The sequence below is a fragment of the Abramis brama genome (assembly GCF_963993115.1).
Source record: "Abramis brama genome assembly, chromosome: 1".
In the NCBI taxonomy this organism is placed as follows: Eukaryota; Metazoa; Chordata; class Actinopteri; order Cypriniformes; family Leuciscidae; genus Abramis; species Abramis brama.
In genome coordinates, this window is record NC_139963.1 from 60,182,931 (window position 1) to 60,200,210 (window position 17,280).

General features: G+C 43.4%; 1 protein-coding gene across 1 annotated transcript; it reads right to left on the bottom strand.

The window, feature by feature from the left end:
• Positions 1–2,610: 2,610 nt before the first annotated feature.
• LOC311097573 (uncharacterized protein) lies at positions 2,611–16,994 on the bottom strand (the record flags this gene model as incomplete). The annotated part of the gene is made up of 7 exons (XM_084137377.1): positions 16,869–16,994; positions 16,215–16,538; positions 15,782–16,117; positions 15,626–15,667; positions 15,456–15,530; positions 2,825–2,853; positions 2,611–2,733 (listed from the first exon to the last, which is right to left on the bottom strand). Exons 1-7 carry the CDS (start codon positions 16,927–16,929, stop codon positions 2,611–2,613), a joined length of 990 nt encoding a protein of 329 aa, XP_083993503.1. The 5' UTR covers positions 16,930–16,994.
• Positions 16,995–17,280: the final 286 nt, after the last annotated feature.

Below are 17,280 nucleotides of genomic sequence, written 5' to 3' on the forward strand. Positions count from 1 at the left end.
GCATTTGAGTTTCATGATTGGCAGCTGCCAAGACATTCCCTAGCAACCAAACAGAGTACCCTAGCAACCAAAATCCTAAGAGGGATATCTTCCATTCTGAATGTCACAGAGGCATGGGAGTTGGTTTATATCATTCATAGTGACAAGAAGGCTTTGGAATTGCATCATTGGCAGCTGCCAAGTAACTCCATAGCAACCAAACAGAGTACCCTAGCAACCAAAATCCAAAGAGGCATATCTTCCATTCTGAATGTCACAGAGGCATGGGAGTTGGATTATATCATTCATAGTGACAAGAAGCCTTTGGAATTTCATCATTGACAGCTGACAAGCCACTCGCTAGCAACCAAACAGAGTACCCTAGCAACCGTTTAGCTAAACGTATATCTCTGCATTAGAACATCATATAGAGATGGAAGTTGGTTTATATCATTCATACTGACAAGAAGCCTTTGCAGTTTCATCATTAGCAGCTGCCAAGCAACTCCATAGCAACCAAACAGAGTACCCTAGCAACCATTTTACAAGACCTACATCTCTGCATCAGAATATTGTATAGAGATGGGGGTTGGCTCATTAGTTTCAGTTGTAAAACAGTCTGTAAATATCACCATGGTAACTGTGTATTCACACCCTAGCAACCATTTAGAGCCACCTACCAACCATATTGCAACATATAGAAGCCATATTTCAGCTCCACAACATCGTACAGACATGGTTGTTGGCTCGTATGCAATCATGTACAACACCCTAGCAACCGAGTGGCGAGTTTTGCCACTGCAAGCACCACTTCACTATATATATATATATATATATATATATATATATATATATATATATATATATATATATATATATATATATAAAATATGGAGGGCAAAATATGTTTTTTCAAAAATATATGACTATATGAATATATTTGGCCATTCCTATACCAAATGTATGAATGGCCGAAATCTTTTTAGTAGAAAACATTTACATAAACATTTTGAAACACATTTTAGTAAATATATTTTTGCCTTTTTTTTTTTTTTTTTTGTATATTTTGAAATATATAAAAATATATTTGAAAAAAAAAATACATGGTATATATTTTTATCTTGTATATAACAAATTTCTTGTGTCTTATTTTGTAAGTAAGAAATTTCCATGTATAATGAGCTTTACTTTTTTCCAAACCCTAAAGGGGGACAAACTGATTGCAAAATTGTTTTTGTTTTTTCGATAAAATAATTAAATTCCCAAATTATTCTGTGTATTCTTTTTTCATTTTTTTTTTCATCAAACAACATGACTAGAATATCTGTGCATCCCTGCTCTCTTCCCCCCAGTAGTCTGAAACCAGCCATGTGTCGCACTAAAGAAAAGAAAAAAAGAGGACAAGTGTGCTCTGAGACTAGTAGCAAGACCAGGAACATGTATTAGTAGACTGGGAGTGTTACTTAATTTACAATTTATCAGTCACATATGCTTCACTGCCCCTCAAGTCTAGCTGTTTTTATTTTATTTCTATTAACCTTTGTTAGCTAAATGTACAGCCAACATAAAAATCGATCTTCAATCTAGGAACACAATGTTTAATAAGATACAAAATTGAATATTAAATTTCAAGAATACTTCTTTAATATATTACAGTATATTGAATAATACATAAGGAATTGCTGCTTTTCAAATACTGAAAATATGTAACAATATATTTACTAGTATATAATGTATGTATTTTTCTTTATATTCAGTAATACACTTCATAAAATGTATATGTGATCAGATATGGTACTGCATGTGTAATATATTGCAGATATAGTTACTCATGGAGCAAAAACACACATATATAGAGAAATATATAATGTAATATATAATGTAATGTTTCATTTTTTCAAGCTAGTTAACAAAAGCACAAGCACACCTGCATGTACTAAAGTATTTAGCCAAGAGACTATCACTGTGCTGAGGAGAGCACAGACATTACTGATGAGTATTCCTCATTTGTAAGTCGTTTTGGATAAAGACATCTGCTAAATGACTAAATGTAAAATGTAAATATGTATTAATAGACATACATGGTCAATGCATATATTGCAGTATATTTAAAAATATAAGCACTAGTTTCCCATATATGGAAATGTATTATGGAATATATCGCATTATATTTTGCAGTATATCCCATATATTTTTGTTCCGTAAGGGCATGATCTGTATCATTAATGTTTATGTGTGAAGGTCTTGTTCTTGTTCACAGAGGCGTAAAGTTCATCCTGCGGTTGATCTTCTCTTCCTCTGATGGCAGCATAAGTCACTGTATCATCATGATCCTGAAAGAACAGCACAGATTCTGTCCATCAATGTTTGAACCCCAGCGATTATTATTATTATTATTAGAGCATGAGCTTCATTTATTTCCTAAACTTCTGACACAGTCAAACTCACATAGATGAGAGAAGCTGCTGTGATTTTCTCTGAATAGGACTGGTCAGTGGACACAATAAGTCACATGATCATTTTTCTGCTCCTAAACATCAATGCAAACGTGCAGAGAGTCAAGTTTAACACACAGAGCAGACATATGTCTCACTATAATATGTAGAATAACACAAAAGCTTTTAAATCACATTATTGAACAGACAGTGAACGTAATGTTTGATGATTTAGTGGACTCACATTGGCTCTTGCAGCGGGAGGAATGGACATGTTGATCGTCTCATTCGTCCCTTTATGATCATTCTCATCTTTGACCTTCAGAACAAACAGTTAAACTGCATGAATGACACTTTATTGAGCTTTAAAGACAGTAATCAAATCTAAATCACTGTATTACTGAACTCACCGCAGAGTCGCCAGTCCCTCTTTTATTATCTGAAAACAAGTGCCTCATGAAATATGAGTTATGATAAAACACACGTGCAAAACACAGAATCTTAACAATACATTTTTTTTTTTCAATCATTAATGTGAGTAATAAAAACGTCTTGGTTACTTACATAATCTCGGTTCCCTGAAATAACGGAAACGAGTGTTGCGTCTTTGCTATGGGGGAAACTCCTTTTTATTTAAATCATAAACACAAGTTGTTCTTTTTGTGGTGCCCCTGATGAAACTGCTCTTCATATCTTCTGGGATTGTCCTCACACACAGTTATTTTGGGTTGAATTTTCTGCTTCCGGATTTCTCTTTGCTTTTTAAGGATGTACTGTTTGGTTTCTTTAATATACAAAAAGCTCAATTTAATGAGTATTTTATTATTAATCTATTATTGTTCCTTGCAAAATTTCACATTCACCTTAGTAAATTCACTCAGCAGAATCCTTTATTCATTGTTTTTAAAAACATAAAAAGCCAGAACTCAGCCCATTGTTTTGTATGCAGACATTTTTCACTCCCTTCTGCCCCTCAATCTGCCTTCACTTCAAGCTCTGGTTTTGCAAACTGGAAAAAAGCACTATATAAGGACGGTGGGTTTGCAATGCATTCCAAATCAGAGCACCATGTAAATGCAATGTTGGCATGGTCTGACTACAAAAGGGGAGCTGAGAGCAACAAATCTTTGTTGAAATCAATTAATAAAGACTACCTAAAAAGAGTCAAAGAGAACCAGGGCTATATAAAAACTGTGGCAGATGTCTCCTGCTTACTGCTACACAAAATATTCCCCAAAGAGGCCATCATGAGTCAGAGGAGTCTGAGAATAGGGGGAACTTTCTGGCCATATTGGAGCAAATAGCAAAACATGACCCAATAGTGAAGAAAAAACTGTCCAGCGGAAATGCTAAGTACACAAGTAATACCACACAAAAATAAATCCTGGAGTGTTTGGCAGAGATGGTTCGACAAAATATCATCAAAGAAAATGAGTCATTCAGCGTTCTAGTTGATGAAACTAAGGACATGAAAAAAAAAGAACAAATCTCCCTGGTCCTGATATATTATTATACGAGTGCAGTACATGAGAGTTTTTTACATTTTCAAAAAGCTGATAGTTTAAATGCTGAAGGGTTGACAGAGAAGATCATCAATTGTCTTGATATTTGATATTATATGGATTGGATTACAGAAGCAATCTTGTAGGCCAGGGATATGATGGAGTGCCTGTAATGAGTGGAAAACATACAGGTGTTTCTGCACGCATAAAGGCAGTGGCAAAACATGCGTTCTATGTGCATTGCAATGCACATTGCCTGAACTTAGTTTTAGTTGATACTGTCAAGTCAGTACCTGAGGCATCATGTTTCTTTTCTTTACTGGAAAAACTATGTCTTCATGTCAGGCTCATACATTCACCACAAATGGCTTGAAGTTCAGAAAGAAATGTATGGAGGTCAGCCTAGAGAGCTTCAGAAGCTTAGCGACACAAGATGGGCATGCAGGCACTTTGCCTGCCATAATATGATGGACAGGTTACCTGCAGTGCTGTGTGTCCTTGAAGATAATGCTGAAGAGAGAAGTGGGGACCGGTCTGTGGAGGCACGGGGTATTCTTGCCCAAACTGACTTGCCTTTCATTGGGCTTCAAGCAACATTCTGCAAAGTGCTGGGTGACACCAAGCTTCTATCTGATATGCTTCAATCACCTTTACTAGACCTAGCGAGAGCTGTTGAGCTTATTGAAGCACTTCAGGACACATTTAAGAGTTACAGAGAAGAATCCTTTTGTGATGAGCTATGGAGAGAAATCTTAAACACAGCTCAAAAGTGAAATATCAGCATTGAAAGAGTGAAAAAAGGCAACGTAAGACCAGCTCTAGACTAGAAGGATCTGTAGTGACATCCACTGTTGGTGCGCGTACAAGTGACCAAGATGACAAAGATGGTTTTAGAAAGAACATCTTCTATCCAATCCTTGACTCTGTTATTGGGGAATTACAGAAACGTTTCTCCAAAGCCCAACTGCAACATAATGAGCGGTGTTCAAGCACTCCATCCTAACAGCAACAGCTTTCTACAAGCTTTTTTCATTCGCAGAGATCTATGAGTCAAATTCGGATGATCTGAAGCATGAGCTGCACCAAGCCAAAAGGATTTTGGAGAGGAAAAGGAAAGAAGGCATGCAAAGCCTCACCAGCCTATTGGAGTTCACAGTGTTTCTGGAACCTTTCAAAGAGGTTTTCCATGAACTTTTTCGGTTGTGAAAAATTGCCATCGCAATACCTGTAAGCACTGCTTCTTGTGAACGGAGTTTTTCCACCCTGAAACTAATCAAGAACCACCTACGAACAACCATGTCTGATGAGCGACTGAGTGACCTGGGAGTGCTCAGTGTAGAGTCACGGAGAGCCAAGTCCCTGGACATGGATGAGTTTATCAGACTATTTGGTAGCCAGCACAAAAACCGCAGAATACAGCTGTTCTGAGGCAAAACAGAGCACACACACACACACACATTTATTTTTTGTGTTGAAAATAAAGTAATGTAAAAAGTAAAGTAAATAAAATAATGTTAAATTACTAAATAATGTCTGTGTGATTTTTTTATTTTATTTATTGGAACAGAACTGTTGTCGTCTAATCCATGCAAAATACAAAAAAATAATACCATCTATATTAGAGCACGTGGCATTGCACAAGATGTTGGAAATCGTGCTTAATATTTTCTAAACCAGTATTTATTTTCAGTTGAATTTTCTGATTGGCCCCCCCTGACTGGTTCTTGGTCCTCCCTGTGCCCCCCCATGTATAAAATCCTGGAATCGCCCCTGGGACCAGCCCGCTGCCACACAGATGTCGCCAATAGACACACCACTGGACCACGCCCAGAAAGACGCCACGCCTCTGGGGGAGTTTGCTCTGACTCCTATGGGGCATTGAAGGCCCACCGAAGCATAAGCCAACATGATAGTGCCCACTATGTAGCGGGATCACTGATTCGTGACCGAAAACGTACTCGGTTACTAACGTAACCTCGGTTCTCTCTAGAAGAGGGAACGAGTACTGCGTTTTAACCAAAACGCTACGGGAAAAGTCTCTTTTTCACGAAACACTGAAGCAAAAAATTATCCTTTAATTTTCATATATGTAAAACGCGTTGCGGCAGCAGTCAGCTATGGCGAGACGGCTTGCTCGCTCATTGGCTGCTCTGCGGCAACTGCATAAGCCTATCGAGCGAGGCCTGAGGTGACGTCAGGCCAATGAGGGCGCTTCGCGCCCTCCTCGCCACTTCCCGCCGAGACGGGCGTGGCTTACCTCTATAAAAGGAGCTCGAGAAGGCTGATTCACTTGATTTTGATCGCCGAAGCGAACCAGAGTGAACCATACGCACGGCAGAGAACGCAGTACTCGTTCCCTCTTCTAGAGAGAACCGAGGTTACGTTAGTAACCGAGTACGTTCTCTTACGAGAGTTCTCTCGTACTGCGTTTTAACCAAAACGCTACGGGAACCCCTTGTAAAACGCCGTGCGTGCTGGGATAAAAACACTGATCACCGGAAGCTATTTCAGGCATACAGTGCATAATCACCAGATAGACTCACACAGAGTCAGGGAATAAGGGAGGGGAGCCTTAACCCTCTGAGGTCGACAAACGCGCCGACGCGTTTTGCCGGATTTTCCCCACATTGTAGCACTATAAACTTAAATTACTCCATCATTTATGGTCATACAGAAAAAAGAAATATAAAAAAAGAATCTGTGATATTTCTCCTTTTGTATGTGTCCACTTACAATCAAATCAAAACATTGTGCTTTTGTAAAATAAAGAAAATAAACAGGGTGTGCTTTCTGCCTCTCCGTCGCGGTGAACTTTTTTTTCTTGAGCACGTCTATAAACTGAAACAAAACTCAGCGAATACTTGTCACACATTTATGAGCCATATACCTTTATAAACATTTAAGTGTGTACTTTTAAATGATCGGATTCAAAACGAAAACAAATATTCTCTGTTTAAGTAATTTGTATAAAACCAACAAGATGTCCAGCTTCTCAAACGCTTGCTCATTACAGTTAATTTGGCCACGCCTACTCGCGCAAAAGATATTCACATGCAAATCTCCACATGGAACGCGAACGCGCTCGTTACCTCAACAACAAAACACTTCACTTCACTTTTCGTCGAGTTTGAAAGACGTGCCTGAGCTTACATTGGATTTAGGCTACCTCAGAAGAAGAAGAACGCGATTTGAAGACAAGAAAGATAAGGTAAGAAATTCTTACATAGCCTAGTTTGTTATTGTTGCATAAATGTCACGTTGCAGCTGAACTGTTGCTAGATATATGGGGAATATTATAATATTTAGACCCGTGTTTACTGTGTTTGTGGATATCTGCTCAAACATAGATATGTTTATGGTAACCATAATGTTTTATATTTGAGAGTGATCGCATTTGAATGTATCATATTTTGCAAGCGATCGCGTTTGAATGTATCATATTTTGCAAGCGATCGCGTTTGAATGTATCATATGTGTTTACTGTGTTTGTGGATATCTGCTCAAACATAGATATGTTTATGGTAACCATAATGTTTTATATTTGAGAGTGATCGCGTTTGAATGTATCATATTTTGCAAGCGATCGCGTTTGAATGTATCATATTTTGCAAGCGATCGCGTTTGAATGTATCATATTTTGGATGAAAGCAAAACGCACCAAACGGCTTCATGTTTTTATTATTATCTCATTTCATATCATCATAACGGATGGAAACATTTGAAGTAACATGATAATCAATATATTTTTCTCTAGCTTCTTTTGGAAGATTTATAGGCTGCTATAGGTTATTTATTGTTATTATTATTTTATCCGCACTGCGCATATACCTTATGCCTACAAGGCACAACAAACCTGGTGTTCATTATATTATATATCGTTGGAAACGTGTGTGTGTGTGTGTATTCTGTGAATTTTAAAAAGGAATTTTAAAAAGCAATTTTAACCAGAAAAATCTAATATTTATTTCCAAAATCGTGCAGGCCTTTCTCTTGATATCAGTATGTTCACTTTTTTTTTTTTCAGGTCCCAGATGCCACTGAGGACTTCAACATTCACATGAGTCTCAGTACGTGAACATGGTAAAGTGAAAATCTTGGAAATGAAAGGTATGTACAATGTTTTTAGGAATGGCACAAAGGTCTCTGTCTTTGAAGTGCTTTTTTGGCATTTGTTGTGTATCTTTGGATTATGTTGTGTTGTAAATAAATCCAAACAATTTAAAAGCCATTATTTTTTAAATCTCCTCATTTACAGTATTGTGCAAGGTTGCTCAGAATGATAGGGGCCTGATAGCTCCTAATAGGGCCGTTAGGGGAGGTTCTTTGTCTTTCTCAGGTGAGAAAAGCTTACATATTAATGAGCTCTCGCATAAGGCTTTTTCACACAAAACACGTCGTAAAATTTTTAAATCAATATATTGTCTTATCTGAATGAGCAGTCAGGGTGATTTTCACATAGTTTTGCAGCAAATATTCTAGGCTACGTCATACAATTTTCAAAAGTCTTGTGAAGAAATAATCAGTATGGGTTTCATGGCCTTATTTCAGTGAGAATTTTTTTTTGTATTTTCAAAAACCACGCATAAATGTCATTATCTCAAAACTACAAACTTTTACATACATGCTGCTGATATATTATTGTAGCAGAGTTTGTGCTGAATACAGTGTAATTAGACTTTAGCCATGAAAATGTCACAAGTAACAGAAATAACCAGAAATGTCAGAGCATGTCAGAACACCTCCAGGGCCCAGAAAACAGCTCAGACCTCAGAGGGTTAATTCCCTATACTGTAGCGTCCGCAGGCTTAACGCGACCTCACAGGGAGAGTCTAAAGACAAGAGGGGATTCCCTCCGTCCTTATATAGACATGTCCACAGACGCGAATATGACATCACATAGACAGGGTAGGGAGCCTGAACTAATGTGGGAAATGTGGGTCTTACACAGTTCTGCCCAAGATAGTCGGTAGCGCATTGCGCCTGCGATTTCAGAGGTCTAGCTAGACAGCTGAATCGACTACACCGACAAAAGCTTAGCCTGTAAGGCGGGAACCTCTAGGTTATAAAACCTGATAAATGTAGACGGAGAGGCCCAGCCTGCCGCCGTACATATATCCTGTAGGGAAATCCCGCTAGACCAAGCCCACGAGGAGGCAACGCCTCTCGTAGAGTGCGCTCTAACTCCCAACGGGCATTGAATGCCCTTGACAGTATAAGCCAGCGCTATGGCGTCAACTATCCATCTGGATAGACTTTGTTTCGAAACAGCCATTCCTTTGGAACGTCCGCTGAACGAGACAAAGAGCTGCTCTGTCTGTCTGAAGACAGCAGAGCGGGACATATAAGCTCTTAAAGCCCTAACAGGGCAAAGAAAACTCGAGTCCCCCTCCTCACTCGATGCCGGCAGGGCAGACAGGGAAATAACCTGAGCCCGAAAAGGCGTGTTGAGGGATTTCGGCACATAGCCGTGCTTAGGTTTGAGTATGACTTTAGAGTCATTAGGACCAAACTCCAAGCATGCCGGGCTCACGGAGAGCGCGTGCAGATCGCCTATGCGCTTCACTGAAGCGAGAGCCATCAAAAACACTGTTTTGAGAGACAAATGTTTGAGGCTAATAGACTGGATAGGCTCGAAAGGGGCACCTTTCATGGCCGCCAAGACCGTAGAAAGGTCCCACATAGGGACTGAAGGAGGTCTGGGTGGATTCAGTCTCCTAGCTCCCCTGAGGAAGCGGATGACTAAATCGTTCCTTCCCAGTGACTGACCCAGCGTTGAACCGGAGAACGCTGAAATAGCCGCCACATACACTTTGAGCGTGGAAGGGGATCTGCCCTTATCCAACAGCTCTTGTAGGAAGGAGAGAACCTCCGTTACCTCACATTCGAGGGGTGATAGGCTCCGAGCTGTACACCAGCCGGAGAAAACCGACCACTTCGAAGCATAAAGCCGCCGAGTCGACGGTGCTCTAGCCTGAGTGATGGTATTCATGACTCCCTCTGCGAGACCAACGGATATCCGTTGAGCGCCCACACATGAAGGGACCACAGCTCCGGGTGTGGGTGCCAAATCGAGCCCCCGGCCTGCGAGAGGAGATCTCTCCTCAACGGCACTGGCCATGGAGCGATGTCTGCTAACTGCATCAGGACTGGGAACCATGCTTGGTTCTTCCAGAACGGTGCTACAAGCAGCACTGGGCATTTTGTTTCCCTGACCCGTTCCAACACCTGTGGCAGGAGGGAGACGGGGGGAAAAACGTATAGCGGGCAGCGCGGCCACCTTCGGGACAGCGCGCTGTCGCTCTTTGAAAAGAACGCGGGGCAGTGAGCGTTTTCGTGGGACGCGAATAGGTCCACCTCCGCTCTGCCGAATCTCTCCCACAACAGCCGGACTGTTTGTGGGTGTAGAGACCACTCGCCCGGGGGAACGTTGTTCCTGGACAGTCTGTCTGGGCCCACATTCTGAAGCCCAGGTACATGCACTGCTCTCAGCGAGCGTAAGTTGTGCTGAGCCCATATTAGGAGGCGTTTCGCCAACCTGTACAGGGATGTGGATTTCAGACCGCCCTGGCGATTTACGTAGGACACCACAGCCATGTTGTCCGAACGGACTATGACGTGTTGGTCCTTGATGTGGGGACAAAAACGCGTCAGCGCGTTGTGCACTGCCAGCATTTCTAGGCAGTTTATGTGTTGGAGCTTTTCTCGTTCCGACCACAGGCCGAAGAACGGTCTGCCCTCGAGCAGCGCTCCCCATCCCGAGGTGGATGCGTCCGTCGACACCATCCTCACTCCCGAGGAAGTCCCCAGGCTTACACCTGATCGGTACCAGTCGTCCGCCATCCAAGGCACCAGGGCTGTAACACAGTTCTGATCGACCTTGAGGCGTAATCGTCCGGGTACCCGCGCTTTCAACCAGAACTGCAGCGGGCGCATGCGGAGCAAGCCCAGCCGGAGAACTGACGATGCTGAGGCCATGAGACCCAGCATCCTTTGAAACTTCCTGAGCGGGGTGAAAGCGCCGCGGCGGAAAGACTTCGCCGTGCGCTGAATGTGCAGCATGCGCTGTGGCAACAGCCGCGCTGTCATAGACTGCGAGTCCAGAACGATACCCAGAAACGAAATCGTTTGACTGGGGTTCAGTGAACTCTTCGCCCAATTGACCGTGATACCAAGATTCTCGAGTTGATCGAGTAAAATGGTTCTGTGCTCCACGAGCTGAGATCGTGATTGGGCTAGGATCAACCAGTCGTCCAAATAGTTCAGCACTCGCATGCCTCTGAGTCTGAGAGGAGCGAGCGCTGCGTCCATGCACTTCGTAAATGTACGAGGTGCCAGGGACAAACCGAACGGCAGGACTGTATACTGGTATGTCTGACCCTCGAAGGCGAATCTCAAGTATCGCCTGTGATGTGACGCTATCTGTATTTGAAAATACGCGTCCTTCAGATCTATTGACATAAACCAGTCTCCTCGGCGAACATGCGCGAGGATTTTCCTGGTCGTGAGCATTTTGAAACTGCGTTTCACTAATGCTTTGTTCAGCCGTCTTAGATCCAGTATGGGTCTGATACCACCGTCCTTTTTGGGGACTAGAAAGTATCTGCTGTATAGCCCCCCTTCGCTTTGAGCTTGGGGCACACACTCTATCGCCCATTTGCTTATCAGTTTTGATATTTGGCGCGAAGTAGGTGTGCTACTTCTGAAACCACCGTAGTTTGGACGCGCGCTGTGAAGCGGGGAGGGCGTCAACAAAACTGTAGCGAGAAGCCTCTCTTTATAATGCCTAGCACCCAGTCCGAAACCCCTGGAAGCGCTGCCCATGCTTCTGCATGGTTGGCTAAGGGCTGGATGCGAAGCGCGCTCTGTTCGCCGTGCGACAGAGGCGCTTCGGGGCGCAATAACGTAGGCGTTATGCCTGTGGCATTCGAGGCGGGGGGCGCGCTTATTACAGCGGGCAGAGCGCTCGTCCTCGACCTTACTACAGCGCTTGACTGAGTGAGGGAGGGCTGAGCGGGTCCCGCGGGACTCATGTCTGCGAGTAAATGTGGGCGGGAAGCGGGCACATTCACTGCTTTGGGCGCGCTGTCTGACTGAGCAGAGCGAGCACGCACAGGTCTCGTTTTTACAGAGAGCCTGTGGTCTGTGAGACATAGTGTTTGTGCGGGCACTTTCACTATGTTGGAAGCGCAATCGACCTGAGTCGATTTTATGTGCGCGAGCCCTAAGTGTAGGGCTGTGCTTGTGTGTAGAGATGGGCACTGAGGAGTGGGCATCGACACTACACTTATAGCACCATCGGCCGTGGCCGGGACACCAGAAAATACCGTAAGTAAGTGTGGGCGCGGGAGAGCGGGCACAGTTACTGCAATGAGTGCACTGTCTGCCTGAGCAGAGTGAATGCACACAGGTTTCGTCTTTACAGAAACCACAAGGCATGCAGAACATAGTGTTTGTGGGCACTAGGCAGTGGGCACGTTCACTATGTTGCGTGCGTGATCGACCCGAGTCGAATATATGAGCGCAGGCCCTGTGTGAAGGGCTGTGCTAGTGTGTAGGGATGGGCACTAGCAGTGGGCATCTTCTCTACACATATAGCATCATCGGCCGTGGCCGGGACTTCGGTAGAAGTCCGGCCATGTACCACGTGCTCGTGGGCTGCAAAAAACACGTCTGCAGTTGCCTCTCGGGGAACAAACAGAGCAATTTGCATTCGGCGGCATAAATATTTTCTGTTGGCAGGCCTGGGATTCGAACCTCGGATCCTCCGCGCAAAAGTCTAAGAATCTACCACTGGACCACAGTGAAGATACATAGACAAAGTCAGCGCGAGTATTATCCACACTGGCGTTTGCTTGCAGGCATGTACCATGTGCTCGTGGGCAGCAAAAAACACGTCTGCAGTTGCCTCTCGGGGAACAAACAGAGTGATTTGCATTCGGCGGCATAAATATTTTCTGCCGGCAGGCCTGGGGTTCGAACCTCGGATCCCCCGCGCGCAAGTCTAAGAATCTACCACTGGACCACAGTGAAAATACATAGACAAAGTCAGCGCGAGTATTATCCACACTGGCGTTTGCTTGCAGGCATGTACCACGTGCTCGTGGGCAGCAAAAAACACATCTACAGTTGCCTCTCGGGAACAAAGTCAGCGAGAGTATTATCCACACTGGCGTTTGCTTGCAGGCATGTACCACGTGCTCGTGGGCAGCAAAAAACACATCTACAGTTGCCTCTCGGGGAACAGACAGAGTGATTTGCATTTTCAGACGCCTGCAAAATGCCAGAATGTGAGAAGAGTGGATATCGCCCAGTTTCAGCGGGGCTGAAAACACTCCATTCTCCTTTCGCCAGTGACGCACGGGAACCGTAGAAACGGTGTTCGGTTGCAGGCAAGCGGGTACTACGCGCTCGCTGGCTGCAAAATGCATCTCTGCAGTCGCCTTCAGGGGACTGACAGAGCAAAGCATTGGCGGCATAAATATATATGCCGCTAGACCGGTATTCGAAACCCCGGTCTCCCGTGTGGAAAACCTATAATTCCACCACTGAGCCACAGGGGGATACAGGCTTTTCAAAGCGGCGTCAACATGTATTCTTCGGCGTTTGCTGGCAGGCAAGTGTGTAACAAGACTCACTTGCTGCAATAATATTTCCAGTCGCCGAACAGGGAACTGAGAAATGTGAGAGAAAAGAGGTCAGACCGACCAACGGTGGGACTAAGAACACTCTTTTCTCCTTCGCCGGTGAATGACGCGTGCAGAGGCAGGGTAGCTTTTCTTGTAACGTAAAGAAAAACTAATCCCGCCATCCGCTTCCAGGAAGGGCAGCCTCGGAAAGGATGCCCGGCGAGTCCTCAGAGTCACCGTAGGCAATTGGCTCGGAGTGAAGGCGATTCGCCGTCAGCGAGCGCGAGCGCTGCATGAGAAGGCATCTTGAAAAAGACGCAGCTCTTTTAGGGGTGCGTGTTGCAAAGCGAACACACACACACACACATACACAAAAACAAAGAATGTAAAGGATATGGCGTTGGAAAGCGCAGCAGGTACGGCGGTAGAAGGCGGCGTTGGCCAGCGGCTTCAAGGGCTCGTCCCGCTGAAGTGCTTGCATCAGACGACGCGTGCTTCCTCGTGATCCAGCGATGCGTGCGCTTCGCTGAAGAGATTAAAATCAAGTGAATCAGCCTTCTCGAGCTCCTTTTATAGAGGTAAGCCACGCCCGTCTCGGCGGGAAGTGGCGAGGAGGGCGCGAAGCGCCCTCATTGGCCTGACGTCACCTCAGGCCTCGCTCGATAGGCTTATGCAGTTGCCGCAGAGCAGCCAATGAGCGAGCAAGCCGTCTCGCCATAGCTGACTGCTGCCGCAACGCGTTTTACATATATGAAAATTAAAGGATAATTTTTTGCTTCAGTGTTTCGTGAAAAAGAGACTTTTCCCGTAGCGTTTTGGTTAAAACGCAGTACGAGAGAACTCTCGTAAGAGAACCCACCGAAGCATACAAAGAGCTGCTCTGACTTTCTGAAATAGACAGAGCGCTCTATATATACTCCTAAGGCCCGAACAGGGCAGAGTAAGTGAGGTTGACGCTTGTCTTCCGAATTGGGAAGAGCTGACAGCGTAAGAACTTGAGCTCTGAACAGAGTATAGAGCACTTTGGGCACATAGCCATGCCTTGGCTTGAGGATGACCTTCGAGTCGATAGGCCCAAACTCGAGGCAGGAAGCGCTGACGGAGAGAGCTTGCAGGTCACCCACTTACTTTACCAATGCTAATGCTAGCAATAGTGCGGTCTTAATCGAAAGTGGCAGGTTGTAGCCATTGTAGCGATTGTAGTGGCTCGAACAGGGGACCTTTTGAGGCTCCCAAGAGTTAGAGGACGAGCCGGGTTGAGCCTCCTTGCCCCTTTCAGGAAGCGGACGACCAGGTCGCTTCTACCCAGAGACGGGCTGGCCAAGAGAGCGTGGTGTGCTGCTATGGCCTCCACATAGACTTTTAGCATGGAGGGGGTGTGACCCGTGTCAATTAGCTCTTTTAAAGTGTAAATTGCAGGTTACATTTTTCACGAAGATTATGCAATGTGCTTATTAAACATAAAGATAAGAACTGCCCACCATTGTTTTGTATGTTTTTTTTATACCAAAATGCTGAATATAATATGAAAAGTTGGTACTTTTTACAGTGGTTTTAAGCACTCCCCCTCCCTTCCACTAGGCTGGCATGAAGACCATGAAGACCATGACCATTGACCATGAAGCCTGGTGAAGCTTATCAGGTTAAAGGCTTCAAAATTCTGAGAAAAGGAGTTTCCTCCTTAGTGTCTTGCAAAGACGCAATACGAGTAAACATTTCGAAAGGGAACGATTGTTGTTTCACTTGATAACTCTGTGATATTGACTTTACAGGAATTCTCAGCAGGAATAAACTTCTGTTTGAGAATTTCATATAATCCACGTTTCTATGATTTTACAATCTGAACATGATGTGTTTGTTTGCTCATCTGAACTGTTTTTAATTGTTGCAAAGGAGTAAATCTGAAAACTCACCAGCTCTTTTTCTGCAGATCAGCCAGAGAAGAGCAAGAAGGAGAACAGCGACTGCAGCGACAGAAATCACTATGACTGAAGAAGAGATCGAGCTGTGAATTATTCTAGAATAGAGATTATTCTGTGAATAAAATAATCAATGGCGTAAAAGCATCAGCATCGTTATGTACCTCGTGTAGAAGGATTCACTGCTGTTGTTGAATCAGCTTGGGCTGTAAAGGATGAATGTTTGTTCAGATGATTCATACTGTACAATATTATCATCATATTTTAACTAGTTAACACAGGATAACTTCTGACACTGATTCATGAGAGTGTTTTCTCACCTGAATACTTGACAGTGTATCTGACTGAGGTCTTGAGTTGATTTCTGTGAGTAAGCTGACATCTCCACTCTCTGTTGTTATCTTCATTCAGGAGTGTTGTAGTCAGAGTGATGATGATACAGTGATATTGATCTGATGATGATGATATCTGATATCTGGAGTCTGTCTTCAGATCAACACCAGTCTGATTCACCCACAACAGCTCAAATCCCTCAGAACGGACCAAATCAACACAGGAGAATCCAGCATCTGAATACAACTGACAGGAGAGAGTCACAGAGTGGCCTGGACTGATCTCAGTCTGTGAGGATGATGATGATGATGGAGACACTGAAACTGAACAAAAGACACAAATCACAGACTCTTCAATCATCATCTGAGTTTAAAGGGAGAATCTGCCCTTTTTAAATTGACCACATAATCATAAACTTACCATGAATAACATGCAGAAAAACAAATGCACCAGTTACTGGTTGTCTGTCATTCACATATTGTTGGCAGCTGTAATATCCATAATCTTCTTTTGTGACGTTCTTGATGTTCAGAGAGCAGTCAGACTCCAGACTCAGTCTCTCATGTCTCTCTGTGTCTTTATTCTTTATCCCTCCAGTGATCAGTTCAACTACTGCTGAATGTCTGAAGCTGTTAGAGTAGGTCCATGTAGTTGATTTGCAGTCAGAAAGAGCATTATTACAGGACAGACGAGCATTTTCACCAGAACTGATCAACATATCAGTAACTTCTACTCCACTGGTACCTGAAACACAAGTTAAAAGCAGAAGATTCAAATACAATCTTTTTCCTCTCTTAAAGCAAACACACACTCTCCAGAATGAACTATTAGTCTTCATCAGAGAGCTGTTCAAATCACTGACACACTCTTAATATGAAGATAATTCTTCATCATCAGATGTTTGAGTGACACTATGTCCAGTATCAGGAATAATACAGTATGATCTGTGTGTATCAATACACAACTCTGAGATCACAACATGAATATGTGCAAGAATAAACTGAGCATGTTCAAATGAACTCTTTCCAGACTAATTCCACTAAATGTCTTTAGAGAAAATACAGATTTCTTTACCTGTGAGAAGTGAAGAGAGAATGATCAGTCCCAGCAGACACAGATCACACTTATCAGCCATTTTCTGTTTCTGACAGTCTTCCTCTTCATTATATATAGTTACAGCTCTTTCTCTTCATTTTATATAGTTACAACTCTTCCTATTCATTATATATAGTTACAGCTCCTCCTTTAAACATCATCAGCTCCTCCTCTGGTTGGTAACTTCCTCTGATCTGACAGACTGAGTGATTAAACAGAGAAGTGTTGCTTCACTTGAATTCAAGTGGACTTCAGTACAAATGTCTTCTTAATTTATGCTTATGTTGCTGCTTTGGGTGTATGTGTGTCCAGAGGTTAAAGAAAAACAAAATCTTTTGACTGAAAAATGTTCCTTGGTCAAACCCCATTCCACAGCCTGTCACACACACAG